The 19,355-nt window shown below is 37.4% G+C and overlaps 1 protein-coding gene across 1 annotated transcript; it reads left to right on the top strand.

Annotated features, from left to right (window-relative positions):
- Positions 1-16,819: 16,819 nt before the first annotated feature.
- LOC125210805 (arogenate dehydratase 1-like) lies at positions 16,820-18,378 on the top strand. Its single transcript, XM_048110398.2, has 2 exons — positions 16,820-17,718; positions 17,812-18,378. The coding sequence occupies exons 1-2, from the start codon at positions 16,903-16,905 to the stop codon at positions 18,235-18,237; spliced, it is 1,242 nt and encodes a 413-aa protein (XP_047966355.1). The 5' UTR covers positions 16,820-16,902; the 3' UTR covers positions 18,238-18,378.
- The last annotated feature ends 977 nt before the right edge of the window (positions 18,379-19,355 follow it).

Here is a 19,355-nt window from a genome sequence, read left to right as displayed (position 1 = left end):
GATCTGTCGTATTTATAAATATACAAATAAGTTTAAAACTAATACACTTGAAATGACTATGATGATTTTGATTTATTTTATATACGGTGATGTTGTGTAATTTAATGTATAGTCAATGGTTGACTAAAATGTAGTTCTGTCTGTCTGGTCTCCATGAATTGATTGATTCGAATTTTAAGAAATTATTTAATTAGAAAGTGGGTGAAAAAAATAAGTTGAATGTGAACGTAATTAGTTAATGAAATGTGATCTCTGTTTACAAAATGTAATAAAAGTAAAATGAAATATTTAATTGAATCAAACAAAAGTAATAAAAGTAAAATGAAATATTTAATTGAATCAAACAAAAGTAGCAAAAAAAATGAGATAATTAATGGGGTCCATAGGGAGAAAGTATTGGTTAAGGTCTTCAGTCAAAAGTTGTGGTAACAAAAATATTACTACTAGTAACTTAGAAAATCATAAGAGAATAGTGTAGGAATTGGTCATTAGTCAATAGTGGGGAAGAATAGTAAAGCGTCAAGAATGGTGGTAATACATAAATAATAGACGCATATGGATATGTATACAGGTGAGTGCCCAGAAAATTAAAAATAGAAATTTATGTTTATTCGAAGTGGGAATAATTACTTTGAATGACTGACATTTTATGTGTACCAAGATGAAGAATGATGGACCCCTGTTTGTTTGCTGCCAATTGAATACTAGTAGTACTATACTTCCTCCGTTCATAAAAAAATAAGCAATTGATGTATAACACGAGTTTTAATGTAGAATTGGTAAAATAAGAGAGAAGGGAAAAAAATAAGAGAGAAGGAGAAAAAGTAAATGAGAAGTAGTGTTAGTGGAATGATGTGTAGGATTATTATTTGTTGAAAACTTTCCATAAATGAGTTTGCTTTATTTTTTGTGACTGCCAAAAAAGAAGGTAAATGTGTTCTATTTTTTTTGGGCGGATAGAGTATTTATTAATTGAAAAAAATTTATAGTACTAGCATTTTACATAGTGGAGGACTTGATTGTCAGAATTTTTGAGTCGTGCCAGCACTTCTATGCCGTGTTATCTAGGTTATGAAATTGGCATCTAGAATCCATGATTACATGCTTAAGAGTTCTTTTAATATTTTAATTTTTTTTTCTCTTTAATTGTCCACAATTGACAATCCAACCGAAGAAGTATTTAATCTACTTATAACTTAGGCCCAAGAAAATATCATTCTGTTCTGCGCATTCTAGAATCGAACTAACTGTGAATTGTTTAGTTATCTGACCATACAAAACTTTAAAAAGAGGCCTAACTGAACCAATATTTGGTACTCTGTATAATTCAATTAATCTTGCAAATATCTTAATGGGTTATCGTTATACATCAATTCATGGGAAAGCATTATTAATGTGGAAGCTGAAATTGTATTTTTTTCAATTTATATTGTTTATATTTATAAACACGCAATGACTTGCAACTTCAATGTTTTAGTTCGAGAGAAAGTATTTTGCCAATTGAACTGAACGATAAATTGTTGCGACAGATGAATTGTTGGCCGGGGCGATAAGACAAGATGGGGTGTGATAGTGAGTGTTTTTGGCCCCCCACATATTAATGCCGGAGCCACCAACTTCTAATGAATATAGCCTCTATGATTGAAATCATACGAATAATGTGAAATCAGCAATTGCTCCTTTATTGGATGGATCTGTACCATTATAAAATCAATTCAATTGCATATATATACTTCAATTTTTTTCTTTTTAATTTAATACTAATAAAAACCTCATAATAAGAGTTGGATATGTTGCACACTTCTGTATATCATACGAAATTCATTAATTGCCAGCTTTTTCATCTTATAAGTAGAAGTAACATCAATAATCCATGGTATGATACTTGGAGAAAATAAAAAATTACCCATGATCAATCAATTTGGTCTCTTCCTTTCGTCCGTTAAAATTTTGATCGTAAGAATCGTTTTTACATCTTACTGGCTACTGCAACACCAATAATAAAATTTGGTGCCACCTAAATCACAGTCCACAAGACAAAAATATTTTTAATGTTTTTTAGAATATTTGAGTTTTATTTAATAAATCGTACAACACATGATCCACTAAATAAAAATGTTTTGCAGGGTTCAGATCATTGCAGATACACTAATTACCGAAATCTTTTTTTATTATTGTTAAGAAGTGGTCAATCTCTAAAGCTAATAGACCAGCTGCACAATCCACCACAAGTCAAGAGCAAGATACAAGTAACTAGAAATGTCAAATGGGCCGGGCCGACCCAGCCCGGCCCAGGCCCGGCCCACCAATGAAATGAAGCGGGCTTGGGCTGGGCCGAGTAGATGAATTGTGCTCCAATTGGGCCTTTTTACAAACCCAGGACCGGCCCGAGCCCAGGCCCACTCGAAGCCAGGCCCAGGCCCAGGACCGGCCCAGGCCCGGCAAAATCTAATTATTTGCTTGGTTTTATACTACTACTCCTATATTTGTTGTTCTTTCAATTGTTTTAATTGTGGATAACATAATAATATACTAATAACATGTCCATATCTACTATTTATTAATAACATTATGCATAAATATTCAATTAATCAATTATTACTCAACTTAAATCAAAACTTATACTAATAAATTTGATTTTCATATTTATAGAGTAGTATTGACTATTTTTTTTCAAAAATAGAGGATCCTAAAATTGATTGTGGTATAATTATTTTGATATGCATAATTATGGAGATTAGTTGTTAATAATTTATCTCTATCATATATAGCTCCCTAATTATAGTGAATAGTGATGACTACTTATCTATTTTACTATTTATATGCAAATTGTAATATGCATTAATGTGTATGCCTTACGGTAGTAGTATTAGTTTCTATGCATATGACTATATGAGTATAAACAATGAAGATTGGATATTATTTCATGCATATTCATTTCTATTAATATATTGTTAGATGCATGATTATTTTATATTTTTATGTTTTCATAAATTTTTTATTAATGATATTATGCAAAAAATAATCAATTAATTAATTACTCAACCTAAACTAAAACTTATAACAAGTTTGATTTCCATAAATACAATTGATTTGCATAATTCAATGGTTAATTGATTTGCATAATTATAGATAGTATTAGTTTTACTTCATATATCTCAATTAAAAATAATTCCATAATTATAGTGTGTCATGATTCTAATTTTGTGGGATAACGTAACATTTACGTGTGTAATCTATAACATTAATACACAAATTTTGTGGGAATATATTAAATTGTAGCAAAATCTTGATACCTTATTTTGTGGAAATATATATTTATAAATCATTATACACTATATACTATTCCAATATAGAAAAATTAATATTTATCTAGCACAATAAAAATTTTAAACTTGGCCCAGGACCGGCCCAGCCCGGCCCACTTACCAACTGGGCCCGGGCTCGGGCTGGGCCCATTATTTATACCAAAACCCAGGCCCGGCCCGGCCCGGCCCGGCACAAACATGGGCCTGGGCCGGGCTGGGCTGAAAAGTCGTTGGGCCTCGCCGGGCCCGGGCCGGGCTGGGCCGGCCCGACCCACTTGACACCTCTACAAGTAACAACCCTAGCAGTAGTCCGAATCTTTGACCGATTCAAATACCAACCTGTTCACGATTGTATCACCTGCATAGCTCAATAGAGTGGATTGGTAACACAAGAACATAGATCCTAAAGGATCTGTACAACACCGGAAGAAAGACCAAAGAAAAACAAGGAGATGATGATATTGTGGCTCAGGTTGCACAACAACTGCATTGAGTGGAGTACACATGTGGCGGCCATTGTTTACATCCAGATAAGTGAATGTTACGCGAGCCTCGCAATCAATAACTCACAAACAGATTCAGCCCAAATGATGATGGTCCATAATATTCAACAACGTTCTATATATTTTTTTTATGACGTCGAAAAAATCCTTTGATTTAGCTTCTAGAGCTGCAATTTTAGCCATTTAGAATCTATGTAATTAACATACTAATTAACATTAATTGTTCCGCAAACAAAAGAACGAGACTACCTAACTAAGTAACTAACCACTAATGACTCGAAGCGTGAGGATTCTGTACAATGTATCCGTTGCATAGAATATTCAGTATTGTGATTATTGAATTATTTTGTGATTATGAATTATAGAGACACACAGTCTCGACCAAATAGATTTTTTTTCTCTTATTGGACAGCCAGACGACAACTTTAATATTAAAATATACTTATATTTTAATTCGTTTACAATTTATATTACCATTATTTTTGTTTAGTGGAAATGAAACATTTTGTAGACAAATGAGATCTCAGGCATGCCGGCCGTTAAGATGGTGGTATGACGCGAAACAAAAGTTTAATAATTTTATGTGATAACCCACAATTATTAAACTTGCTGGCATTTGATCAGACACTAAATAAACATTTATAATAGTTTAGTAAATAAATAGTGCAAATTATTCCCTAAAACCTAATACTCAGCTCTCTTTCCAATTTTTTCCATATACTTAAAAAAAATAGTCACATGTATCAATTATCATTAATTATTTCCAATTGTATTGATTTTCCTACCCGACCCGATTCTGTTTTTTTTCAACGAAATTTAACACTAAGCCGCTATTACTGAAAAGTGTACTAAGTTGGTAATGAAGCATATATGCATTGATATCTCATACTTTTAACTAAAAGTATGGATATATTTTTTTTAAAATCTCATATTTACAACTAAAATATGTACTCCTTATATAACTTACTCCATATTGTTAAATAAATGAAACATGATCATCTGCATCTGCGAGGCCCAAGATGCTCTTGGTGTTCTGTTTTTTGTCTTCTCCAGCTGCCTTCATTTGTTAATTAATCCAATATAAAAATGTTCGACTTAGATTGTGTACTATGTATTAATCTTTATTAAGTCAATAAGAATTCAATTATTGGTCGCTTCGTATTCTTGTCTACACTTTTATTTTGTCCTATTTTCCCCGCTAGTTTGGCTGTATCATTCCTATCCATTGAAATTAAAAGTGAATAACTTTACACGAGACTCCTAATTTGGAGCATTCAATAGAAAGATTATAAATTTATAATACAGATGACTCAAATTAAATATTTTCAGGCTCTATTTTATAGAGATATACTCAATTGTTAACTTGTCAACTCTGCATATTAAAAATGTGAATACAAATACATAATTTTTGTCCTTATATCAATATCATTGTGTTGATATTTTTAATATAGATACATTGACAAGTTATCAGTGTTAGTAAATTAAGCTAGTTAGCAACTTAAAAAAAATTATGATAACTATACTTTGATAGGATGCATAATTTTATCCTAGACTAACTTGTTGTTTGGTTCGCAAATAAAAATATTTAGATAGCTCGTGTCAGCCCCAGCCCGTAAAAGGCCCGTATTGAATTTTGAGTTTTTTAGAATTGGGCACTGTTCCCCGCTTATAGTTTCATTAAAAATTAGGTTTACTCGACGATGAATAATTTTATACTTAAGAGTTGGGCCACAAAATTTCTCAATTTGGCCCAACCTTTCATTTAGGCCCATTTTGTTTTGTTCTCCCAGTGCTAAAGCATCTTTTTATACTACTGTATTGATAAAGGGATTTTTATGTTGTTTTTGTCCTTAATCCGTAGTCATATTCTATACTATTTCAAATTACTTATAAAATCATTTATCTTTTATTTTGGTCAATTTCTCTCTAATAAAACAGTGCATATTTTCTGCTTATAATAATTCAACAATATTTTTATACTCACCCTCCGTCCTAAGTTAGTAAAGATATTTATTTTTAATACGAGAGGTAAGAAAATTAACGTGTTAAAGGTTAAAATAAAGAGAATAAAGTAAGCTAGAGTAAAATATGAGAGAGAAAAAAACTTTATAAATATAATTGACTGAGGCCCGTGATTCATTGCTAACCCACTCTCCAATTGCTAACTATAACTAATTTAAAATCATATTTCCTCCGTCCCGCTTTAGCAGTCTCATTGACTTTTCTGCACTTGTTTTATAAAAATGATAATAAATAGTCAAAGTGGAGAAATAATAAAGTAAAAAAGAGAATAATATAGAGAAGAGTCTTATCTACATTATTCTCTTTTTTACTTTATTATTTCTCCACTTTAACTATTTATTACTATCATTTTCACAAAACGAGTGCAGAAAAGTCAATGGAACTGCTAAAGCGGGACGGAGGGAGTAAGATTTTAGAAATCTAGTGGTCTAAAATTTGTCACGTGTAATTTTTATTTTTATTAATTAAATCGAAAAAGATAAAAAAAAAAACTACTACCTCCGTCCCATAATAGATGTCACACTTTCTATTTTAGTTTGTCCCACAAAAGATGTCACATTTTCTTTTTTGGAAAAAGTTCTCACTTACATTAATATAAATATATTATTTTCTCTCTCCACTTAACACACAAAACAACTTTTCCTAAAATCTCGTGTCAATCTCCAAGTCTGTCATCTATTATGGGACAGAGGGAGTACCGTTTTGGATGAAAATGTCAATATAGTGTTTTGAAAATATCAACATAATGCGTTCAGAGTGTCAACACATTGCTTTAAGAATGACATTCTACATGTATTATATTGACATATTTTATAGACTAGATTGACATTTGTTGTTGTACGGTAAAATTGAAAATTTTGAAAATTTTCAAATTTTGACATCGGAACATAGCAAGTGAGATTTCGTTAGAATCCTTATGAAATTATCTTTAATTTAATATATATTGTGTGAAAAAATAATTTAAATCAAGAAAGGTATATGCGTTTTAAAGTTGTAGAATATTTTTCAAAAGTTATTTATAACTGTAAATTGACCTTAATATCGTTATTGGCGTTTTTTTTATCGTACTGACATTCCGGGACTGAAAATCTAGGCCATTGATTGGAATATCCAATAACTATTATTTAATTATAATTAGCAATTAAGTATTGAGTTAACAATAATACAATATAACACTTCCTCATTGACTAATGTAGTACTACCTCCCTCCCCAAATTTTGACACAATTTAATATTTCGGTCCGTCCCTGAAAATTTGACACACTTCACTTTTTACAATTTTTGGTAGTGGACCTTATATTCCACTAACTCATTTCTACTCATATTTTATTATAAAACTAATACTACTTTAAAAGTATGACTCATATTCTACCAACTTTTTCAACTCACTTTTCATTACATTTCTTAAAATCTGTGTCAGGTCAAAATGTGTGGGACGGGGGTAGTAAATAATTACCTATATAGTCACAATCCTCGTACATATGCACACAATGTATAAATATTACTCCTTCCGTCCCAGATAATTCGTCCCAGTTTTCCATTTCGGTCCGTCCCACATAATTTGTCCCACTTCATTTTTACCATTTTTGGTAGTGGACCCCATATTCCACTAACTCATTCCTACTCACATTTTATTATAAAACTAATATATAAAGGTAGGACCCACATTCCACTAACTTTTTCAACCCTCTTTTTATTACAATTCTTAAAACTCGTGCCCGGTCAAAGTGACCCGAATTATCCGGGACGGAGGGAGTAAAATGGTAGAAATATTTAAAATGTGCGCCACGCCCCACTAATTTGTCCACAATATCAACGCTTATTATTATTTGATTTCCCAAATAATGAGATGATTTATCGATCAAAATGTGCGCCACGCCCCCTAGTTTATCAGAAAAGCATTTTTCTCTAAAGTTCGGCACGTTTCATGTCAATTATGTGACATTATTGCATACACATATACACCTAATAGGATATTCTAGTAATTTAGTAGAACTAGTGATTAAGATGTCATTAATGGTGATTAAAGCACTATTGACTGATATTTAGGAATAGATTAACAAAATTATACCGCCAAATTAATATTCAAAATTCTTCCTAGTTATGGAGTACGTATATATATGTGTGTGCTAGTTGTGAGACTGTGTCTATAGACATGTGGTTATGTAGTTGTGTTATGCAATTAAGTACTATTAACAATAATTACTTCTCTGTTTTTACATATTAGCATTACAAAAAATGAAGAAGTGTGTGGGTGTAATGCTAGCCAATATAATTACTCCTATGTTGTATGTGTATGCACGCATGGAACATAAGTGACATGTGGAAATTAATCTTTTATATTTTCCTTTTTTATCTTGATTTCGAGTTTTAGTACTTTGAGATTGAAGATATACATGGATTTTGATCCTGACTAGTTGTTTATATCATTTTTTGAAATCATCATAACTCTTATGAAGTTGCATATTAGCTAGTGTATTAGGCTTCTCTATCCATCAATGTAAAAAGTACTATATGAAGCAAGAATATAGTATTATCGATGAAGTACGTGTCTAAATTGGAATCTGTTGAGAATGCAATTTTACTGCTGATTGCTGCCCATTGGAAGAATTTTGATTAGAGGAGATACCGCCTTCTTTTTGGCATCCCGGGTGTTGAAGGCTATCAAATGCATCCTATGACGTAAACCACCGAACACATATTATTTTCGGCTTTTAAATTTTCCTAGTAATCTTTGAAGTCGTTGTTGCGAGTTTAAAAATAGTGTGGTAAGTGGATGGTGAATAAAGTAAAAGAGATGAAAAGAAAATAAAGTAAAAGAGATTGTTAATTTTTGCCAAAAATAGAATTGGATCAATTAACTTAAAACTTTTCAAACTAGTAAAATGACTTTGTTAACATGGAACAGAGGGAGCATAATGAAAAGGATTGGATTTCCATGTTCTACCTTCTATTGTGGTCTATTTTTTTATTCAAAACTAAATTATACTTCAAATGTTAGGATTCGAAACTAACTTACTCGCTTCGTACTAGGGAAGATGATCCCTTCTTTGGGCGGCATGAGATTTTATGCAGCTTTATTTTGTGTGTTAAGTGGAGAGAGTAAAGCTCTAAGAGATAGTGAAAGTAGAGATACATGTGTTTTCATTTTTAGTAACGAGTCATCTTAATTGAGACAAATAAAAAAGAAAAGTGAGTCATCTTCACGGTGGAGTACTTTAAATGTAATTCGGATTTATATATGTTGAAAAGAGCGTATTTGTAACTTGTTTGTTCAAAATCAATTTTCGACCAATCTTCTATTAAAATGCGAACAAAAAAAAACAAAGGTTATGTGTCCCAACAATATTCATTTAGTTTTGAGCTTCAAAAACAATTTTCAGCAGTTTTGATTTGATTATGTGAGTGGATTATACGTTTCCCCCCTCAAATTCCAACTTTATTTCTCACATTAATTTATTTATACACCATCGTCCAATTTTTCCCATTTACATTATTAGATGTTTAGCATTATACATTTTAAAAGCCAATTTAGCTAATTGTATAACAATACTCTGTTAAGGAAAGTAAATAAAATGCTACTACTACTACTACTAATTTTCAAGGATTAGGATCACATATAGGCATAGAGAATCAGTTGTCCAATGAATGATCTCCAGAAGCATTTCTAACCACAACTTGCAATTTTGTGGCACTATTATATGTGTCAGATAGTATTGGAAACACAAAATACTATCGTAAGTAACCACGCACTAAACACAGTGTTTCCAACTATCATTAAACTTAGAACTGATTCAGGAATCGTTTGAAACAAAAATATCTACTATAATTATGAAAACGAAAGTGCTTGGACAGAGTTAATCAGTAATTAACAAATTTAGTCCACCGAACAATATTGCAATGAAGAAAATGGAACTTGATATTTTGTTCGTACATGAGCTAATTGTCACCTAATTTGTGCTGTTAAGTTGTTTATGACTCTGAACAAAATTAAAGATTATTAGCCACATACTTATGTTTCTTCACTGGCTATGCTAATAGATAGAGCAAAAGGAGGTGGCAGATTAAGATTGAAAACTATAGTTTCCCATCAAGTTCTAATTCTATGTGACACATTATTTGTGTAGTACGGAGTATAATATTACACATGATTATATCAATGTTAATACATAACAAATTGAAGATCTCCTAACTTTGTTTTATAGCTAAGAACATTGATCCACCCAATAAACAAGCATATCCATAAGTGGAAACACACAACATTTGTATATGTGGTGACGATACATATTCTAATTAGACACTTGTGTTGCATACTCCTAACACGTTTTCATCATTTAAGCTTTGCGTTACCCTAATCTCGTTTAAGCTACCGATCATATGTCCATAGTGAAGGGGAAGTCCTCACACCAACCATCCACTCTAAGTATTAAACCGTCACAAAAGTCAATTTCCTTCTCAAAATTTTAGTTAGGATTGAAGCCTTGTAACACCATTTTATTATAAATATATGAATTTACAGCATACTCCGTCCGTTTCCTGTTAATAGAGTCATTTTTCTATTTTAGATAATTCCAATATAAGTGAGTCATTTCAATTTTTTGGCCAAAAAAATCATCCATCTTATTTTATTCTCTCTTCATTCATCTTACTTTATCTCTTTTGCTTTATACATTATTCACTTAACATACTATTCTTAAACTCGGTGCAAAAAATAAATGTCGCTATTAAAACAAAGAGAAGCCTCAATATCCATCTCAAGCCCCGTGTATAATTTTTAAAGATATAATATTAAACTGATAGCAATAATTTGAACGTATATAGAAGAAGGACCTTACGGCTAACGAGGATGATAAATTTTGATTTATGTATATAAGAGCATCCGCAATGGTCGGCTAGCGACCGGCTAGCCGATTCGTCGCGCTGGCCGATCGGCTAGCCGAACCATTGCAGTCGGCCAGCGCAAAATCGGCGAGCGGATCAGCGTGGGCTCGCCGATCGCTCGTCGCTGGCCGAAACGCTAGCCGATCGGCTAGCCGCCATTGTGGAGGCCCGATCGGCCAGCGATCGGCCAGCGCCGATTTTCGATTTTTTTTTTAAATCATATATAAACGCGATTTTCGTTTCATTTTCATTTGCACCACTTGTTTTAACGAGTTTTCTCTCTCTCTAACTTTCTGTTCAAGAGCATCATCGAGCGATGGATCACGCGGGTGGTAGCGGTAGCGGTAGTGGTGGGGATCCTGAGGAGTACGAACGGAGGATGAACGAGGCTATGGAGGCCTACATGAACCGCGGGATGGAGCGGTACATGCGTATGGTGGAACAGCAGGCGATACCTCGCCCTCCTCCACCAGTTGTCCACCACCGAGCAGTGATTGATCGGGATCACGTAGCTGCACATCAGCTGCTGTACGAGGACTACTTTGCAGAGTACCCGCGGTTTCCCGCCAACATATTCCGGCGGCGTTTCAGAATGCGCAGGGAGTTGTTTATGCGCATCGTTAGGGCATTGGAGCGTCAATATATGTGTTTCCGCTTCAGGCACGATGCGGCTGGCAGACCCGGCCACACCCCTATCCAAAAGTGCACGGCGGCAATCAGGCAGTTGGCCTACGGAGGCGCGGCAGACATGTGGGATGAGTACCTCCACATCGGTGAGTCGTCAGCCCTGAAATGTCTGAAGGAGTTCTGTGGGGGCGTGATTAGCATTTTCGGTGAGCAGTACCTTCGAAGCCCTACTCCCGAAGATTGTCAGAATTTGATGCAGATGCACGGGGAGAAGCATGGGTTCCCCGGGATGTTAGGCAGCATAGACTGTATGCATTGGGAGTGGAAGAACTGTCCGACTGCCTGGAAGGGGGCCTACACGACCGGCTACAAGTCAAAGAACCCCACGATAATCCTCGAGGCCGTAGCTGATTACCGGCTGTGGATCTGGCATGCGTATTTTGGGGTAGCCGGGTCGAACAACGACCTCAACGTCCTGAACTCGTCTCCCCTCTTCAACGAGAAGTGCCAGGGCGTCGGTCCAGCCGTCTCATTCGTGGCCAACGGCAACCGGCATGATATGGGCTACTACTTGGCGGATGGGATATACCCTCGGTGGCCGGTCTTTGTGAAGACGATCCGACAAACAAGTGATGAAAAGAAGGCCTACTTTGCGCAACGACAGGAGTCGGCGCGCAAGGACGTGGAGCGCGCATTTGGTGTGCTCCAGTCTCGATGGGCGGCAATCAAGGGCCCAACGCGTTTGTGGGATGTCGGATGCGTTTCCGAGATAATGTACGCCTGCATTATCCTGCACAACATGATCGTCGAAGACGAAGGCGTACAACTGACTAGTTGGGTCAGTGACGATGAAGCCGGTCCAAGCCACGGAACGGCCACCCCTAGTGTGCGACAGGGGGTACCCCTCGATGAAGCCGGCCGACTCAAGGAATTTGCCAGCATGCGCCAAGTGGATGCTCATATTCAACTCCAAAAGGATATAATTGACGAGTTGTGGGCACGGAGGACTGCACGACGATAGTTTTTTTTCTTTATTATGCATGTACTTTTTTTTTATCTATGTAACTTTTTAAAATGCAATTAATGAATTTTCCCGTACACGTGTCTAAATTTAATTCCGTATTTTAATCGTAATTTTAATTCCGTAAGAGCATCCGCAATGGTCGGCTAGCGACCGGCTAGCCGATTCGTCGCGCTAGCCGATCGGCTAGCCGAACCACTGCAATCGGCCAGCGCGAAATCGGCCAGCGCATCGGCGTGGGCTGGCCGATCGCTCGTCGCTAGCCGATCCGCTGGCCGATCGGCTAGCCGCCATTGCAGAGGCCTGATCGGCTAGCGATCGGCCAGCGGTGTTTTCCGATTTTTTTTAAATCATATATAAACGCGATTTTTATTTCATTTTCATTTGCACCACTTGTTTTAACGAGTTTTCTCTCTCTCTAACTTTCTGTTCAAGAGCATCATCGAGCGATGGATCACGCGGGTGGTAGCGGTAGCGGTAGTGGTGGGGATCCTGAGGAGTACGAACGGAGGATGAACGAGGCTATGAAGGCCTACATGAACTGCGGGATGGAGCGGTACATGCGTATGGTGGAACAGCAGGCGATACCTCGCCCTCCTCCACCAGTTGTCCACCACCGAGCAGTGATTGATCGGGATCACGTAGCTGCACATCAGCGGCTGTACGAGGACTACTTTGCAGAGTACCCGCGGTTTCCCGCCAACATGTTCCGGCGGCGTTTCAGAATGCGCAGGGAGTTGTTTATGCGCATCGTTAGGGCATTGGAGCGTCAATATATGTGTTTCCGCTTCAGGCACGATGCGGCTGGCAGACCCGGCCACACCCCTATCCAAAAGTGCACGGCGGCAATCAGGCAGTTGGCCTACGGAGGCGCGGCAGACATGTGGGATGAGTACCTCCACATCGGTGAGTCGTCAGCCCTGAAATGTCTGAAGGAGTTCTGTGGGGGCGTGATTAGCATTTTCGGTGAGCAGTACCTTCGAAGCCCTACTCCCGAAGATTGTCAGAATTTGATGCAGATGCACGGGGAGAAGCATGGGTTCCCCGGGATGTTAGGCAGCATAGACTGTATGCATTGGGAGTGGAAGAACTGTCCGACTGCCTGGAAGGGGGCCTACACGACCGGCTACAAGTCAAAGAACCCCACGATAATCCTCGAGGCCGTAGCTGATTACCGGCTGTGGATCTGGCATGCGTATTTTGGGGTAGCCGGGTCGAACAACGACCTCAACGTCCTGAACTCGTCTCCCCTCTTCAACGAGAAGTGCCAGGGCGTCGGTCCAGCCGTCTCATTCGTGGCCAACGGCAACCGGCATGATATGGGCTACTACTTGGCGGATGGGATATACCCTCGGTGGCCGGTCTTTGTGAAGACGATCCGACAAACAAGTGATGAAAAGAAGGCCTACTTTGCGCAACGACAGGAGTCGGCGCGCAAGGACGTGGAGCGCGCATTTGGTGTGCTCCAGTCTCGATGGGCGGCAATCAAGGGCCCAACGCGTTTGTGGGATGTCGGATGCGTTTCCGAGATAATGTACGCCTGCATTATCCTGCACAACATGATCGTCGAAGACGAAGGCGTACAACTGACTAGTTGGGTCAGTGACGATGAAGCCGGTCCAAGCCACGGAACGGCCACCCCTAGTGTGCGACAGGGGGTACCCCTCGATGAAGCCGGCCGACTCAAGGAATTTGCCAGCATGCGCCAAGTGGATGCTCATATTCAACTCCAAAAGGATATAATTGACGAGTTGTGGGCACGGAGGACTGCACGACGATAGTTTTTTTTCTTTATTATGCATGTACTTTTTTTTTATCTATGTAACTTTTTAAAATGCAATTAATGAATTTTCCCGTACACGTGTTTAAATTTAATTCCGTATTTTAATCGTAATTTTAATTCCGTAAATGTAGTATATTTTGAATTGTTTTTATTGCGGCTGGCCTATGGCTGGCCTAAATCTGACGTGGCAGGTGGTTTTTTTAGTGTTGCTGACGTGGCAGATGAGAGAATGGCTGGCCTATTAACCATTGCGGATGCTCTAAATGTAGTATATTTTGAATTGTTTTTATTGCGGCTGGCCTATGGCTGGCCTAAATCTGACGTGGCAGGTGGTTTTTTTAGTGTTGCTGACGTGGCAGAGGAGAGAATGGCTGGCCTATGGCTGGCCTACCGACCATTGTGGATGCTCTAAGCAAGATCTAATATGAGTATAATAAATACATTCATTACATAGCCATCATTTTTTATAGATGTAGTATTGAAAATTAGGGCTGACAATTTTTGACACTACACGATAATCCGACACGAATCCGCACGAAATTATTGGGTTTGGATCAAGTCTTATTGGATGCGGGTCATTATTGGGTCGACCCACTAAGAACACGAAAAAATCGGGTCGGATGCGGGTTGGATGCGGGTCGGGTCGGATAACCCGTTAAAAATTAATATTATTATTTTTATTTTGAGTAAAGATAAATTTGCAAAATTTGTATACACAAAATGTTCTTCAAATTTTAAAAAGGATAATATTAATTTATTTTGATTAGATAGCATCATTAATTACATATTTTTTTGACTAATTTGACCTTATTTATAATTTTTCATTTTTCATTTGTATTGTTGTACAATATGTACCAAGACCCTTATTAAAAGATAAAATTTTAGAGAGAATAACCATCCATAGTATTTTAATAGAATAATAATGGAATAATTTTTTATTCATTTTATTTAAACTATCACAATGATATAAAGATAAATAAATTACTTTTTTTTTATAAAGTATAAATTAGGAAAACACTTTTTTGTTAGGAAATTCTCTCATATTATTTTTGAAACTATTGATATTTTATCAATAATTTCTTACTTTTAATTTTGAAAATAATATTATACATATTGGTTGATTATTCTATCTAAAGTTATTAATATTATAATATGGGTCATTCAATGATGAGACATTGTTGGACTCAACATATATAATAGTAATACAACATTCAAATGTATAGCACTTGCTCCATAAATTGATAAGATCATGAAAAATTATTAGTATTACTATATGATAAATCACAATATTTTCAATATTTCATTTACTGTATTATTTTAATATTACTTTTATAATTATTTTCATAGTGTGTAATAATATCATAATAGAGATGGTATGATGATAACATGTGGAATTCAACATGTAAGTTGTAACATATCCTTTAATTATATGACTGCTATATAAATTGATATATTTAAATATTATGATAAACCACAACAAATTTTAGACCCATATTATAAAATGAATTTATGATTAATAATCTGTTATATATTATAGTGCATCAAATGATACATAAGAGCTAGTTCGACGATAGAAGGTTGTTGCTATCAACGTCTAGGCGTGTGACACTTCAAGTATATTAGTTAATATATTCAAAATATATAATTATGTCTTCATTCATGTAATTTTGGATAATAATATTAAATGACCATGTAATGACCCTACTTTGCATATTTCTTCATGTGTTATAATATATGGAAAATATTTGAAATTACAAGCTTCAAATTATATTTTAAATTACAAAAATTAAAGTAGTCGAAAGAAATGAAATAAAATACAATGTACGTGAGAGATCCAAGTAAAAAATAAAACTAAATCAATTAGTGTTTAGAATAAAAGGATAATTTGAATAAATTTATGAAAAGTAAGTTTATACTTATAGATACAAAACGTTAATTCAGATATCATGTACTAGCAAAACTAATCAACAAATAATTTTATAATATAATTTATTATTATTATATTCTTTTTATTTTGATTTAATAAATTTAATTTAATTATTAGTATTTTCACTCTTTTTTGTTTTGTTCTTTTTACTTCTTTAGTTCTTTTATCTTGTTTCAAATTTTTTTGTTGGGTTTTGGAACAAAAGTTATGTATTTGGAACAAAAGTTATGTATTTTGTTGGGTTTTTTTGGATTTTGTTGGAGTTTTGTTGTTTAAAATGGAACATCTTCATGCTATATGGTTTTTTAAAGTCTTGATCATTTTGTGAAGCAATATGTAATCGTGTTGTTATCGTGTCGGGTTAACCCAAAGTGGTTCGTGTCGGTATCGTGTTCAGGTCGATATCGTGTTCTTATCGTGTCCAGGTCGATATCGTGTTCTTATCGTGTCGGGTCAACCCAAAGTGGTTCGTGTCGTTATCGTGTTCGGGTCGTGTCCGGGTTTGAAGGTGGCAGGTTGGGTTCGTGTTCGGGTTTGGGGTTTCCTTAACAGGTTGGGTTCGGGTTTGGCCTTATTGGGTTGGGTCGTTATCGGGTTGACTCAATAACAACCCAATCCGCACGATTTGCCAGTCCTATTGAAAATAAGAGAGACAGAGTATTGAAAGGAGGTAGGTGCCTACTTGAACCACGCACACCCACGCACTACATCTTCAACCACACTATATATATAATCTTGTCTGTCCTCATTTCTTATTCCCACGGCTTCCACGTTCCCATCTTAACCATCTCGTCCCTCCACTTGTTCCAAATTGCACTTTCACCCCTAACCATGCAATCCCTCGCCCATTTCTCATCTCTAGATCTCAAATCCATAACCCGTTTGACTCGGGCCAACCCGACCCGATTCCTCATCCAATGCGCCTCCGTCAGCCACGACGCATCCAATCCCACCGCCGCTCAGCTCCCCGCCGCCCAATCCAGCCGCCGCTACGAGTGGCAGAGCGCCTGCGCCATCCTCGCCAGCAAGGTCGTCTCCCAGCAGCAGGACACCGAGAAATCCGCCGCCGTCAACGGCCACCCCTCCCTCAACCTCGTCCCCCTCAATAGCTCGGCGCTTCCGAAGCCGCTCACCATCGCCGACCTCTCCCCCGCGCCGATGCACGGCTCGCAGCTCCGCGTGGCGTACCAGGGCGTCCCCGGCGCGTACAGCGAGGCCGCCGCCGGGAAGGCCTACCCGAAGTGCGAGGCCATCCCCTGCGACCAGTTCGAGGTGGCCTTCCAGGCGGTGGAGCTTTGGGTAGCCGACCGAGCCGTGCTCCCCGTGGAGAACTCGCTGGGCGGCTCGATCCACCGCAACTACGACCTCCTCCTCCGGCACCGCCTCCACATCGTCGGGGAGGTCCAGCTCCCCGTCCACCACTGCCTCCTGGCCCTGCCCGGCGTGCGGAGGGAGCACCTGCGCCGCGTCATCAGCCACCCGCAGGCGCTCTCCCAGTGCGAGCACACGCTGACGCAGATGGGCCTCAGCGTGGCCCGCGAGGCCGTGGACGACACGGCCGGCGCGGCCGAGTACATCTCGGCCAACGCACTCCACGACACGGCGGCGATCGCATCGGCACGCGCGGCGGAGCTGTACGGGCTGCAGGTGTGTTATAGTAGTCCGTTAATACAGTTCTCTCTTTAAAAATCAAAATCAATGTGGGAGATTGTTAATTGCTGTTTCACTTGCCAACAACAGGTGGTGGCGGACGGGATTCAGGACGACTCGAGCAACGTGACGCGGTTCGTGATGCTGGCGAGGGAGCCCATCATCCCGCGCACGGACCGGCCGTTCAAGACGAGCATCGTGTTCGCGCACGAGAAGCAGGGCACGAGCGTGCTCTTCAAGGTGCTGTCGGCCTTCGCCTTCCGGGACATCAGCCTCACGAAGATCGAGTCGCGCCCGCACCGCAGCTGCCCCATACGCATCGTCGGGGACGCGGACACCGGCGCCACCGCGAAGCACTTCGAGTACCTATACTACATAGACTTCGAGGCATCTATGGCGGAGCCGCGTGCGCAGAACGCGCTCTCCGAGGTGCAGGAGTTCACCTCTTTCTTGAGGGTGCTCGGCAGCTACCCCATGGATATGACGCCCTGGGCGCCTTCCTCTCCTCAACATTGATTCATCCCAATATTATTTTTCTTTTTGTTTCATTTTCATGCCTAGGTTTATTGCTCTTTTGTCTCTTTTTTAATTCGATTGTAGATTACTATTGTGTTACTACTATTTGATACTATAAATATTGGATCTTGGTAGTTTAAACATCAATAAGGTTAACAATTAACAAAGTCATTGGCTCCCCCACTAGGCAAGGATATTATCTTGATATTCCATTTTAAGGAAAATGTCTTTTTGTTTTAGATGATTATTATGCTAGTTTGATGTGAAGTAGTATATGCATATGCGTATGGTGCTCCGTCTAAGGTTTTAGCTAACTTAGCTTGAATATACTGGAAATGGGCGTAACATCATAATTGTGACAATCAAAATCATAAAAGGGTTCAACTGCATTACTTTATCAGTATTTTACACATGTTTATGCAGGGTATAGCCATCGCACGATTCAATTCAGTTCGGTTAATATGATATTGTGCTAATATCATTTCTTTCTTAAAATTTTTATAAACATGTTTATTAGTAAAGCATCATTTTGCTTACATTAAAATTTGAGTCAACTATTAAATGGCCATTTTGAAATTAAAAAAAAAAGATTTAATAAATACTCTGTCAACCTCCAAAAAATAAGTTTAATAGTATCATGCAACACAAATTTTAGTAAGTAAAAGTTATTGATGTAATATAAATAAGAAAAAAATACCACGTTATGAATAATAGTACTTACTCCTATTAATTTATAATGTAAATTTATTAGTTGTCACGTGGTGAATTATGGAGCTGGCGTTATTATTTGTGTTATTAGTGAAATAAATGTCTCAACTTTAATATTGTTTGTATTGTGGACGGAGAAAAGAGTTTCATTTATGAATATTGTTATATAAAATGATCGTAAATAAATTATATTAATAATAGTATTATCATAACAAGTTATAGTACTATCATGAAAAAAAAGGTAGAGAACTGTGCATAATTTGTGGTACGAACAAATAAAGAATGTAGGCATATTATTACGAGACAAGTTGGTAATCCCTCCGTTCGCCTTTAAGAGTCTCATTTCTTGGCGGTACGAGTTTTAAGAAATACTAAGTAAAGTAGATGGAAAAATGTTAGTGAAATATGAG

This window comes from Salvia hispanica, chromosome 3 (assembly GCF_029641045.1).
Source record: "Salvia hispanica isolate PSC_SH4W2 chromosome 3, Shi_PSC_v1, whole genome shotgun sequence".
NCBI lineage: Eukaryota > Viridiplantae > Streptophyta > Magnoliopsida > Lamiales > Lamiaceae > Salvia > Salvia hispanica.
This window is presented reverse-complemented; position numbering and strand designations above follow the sequence as displayed.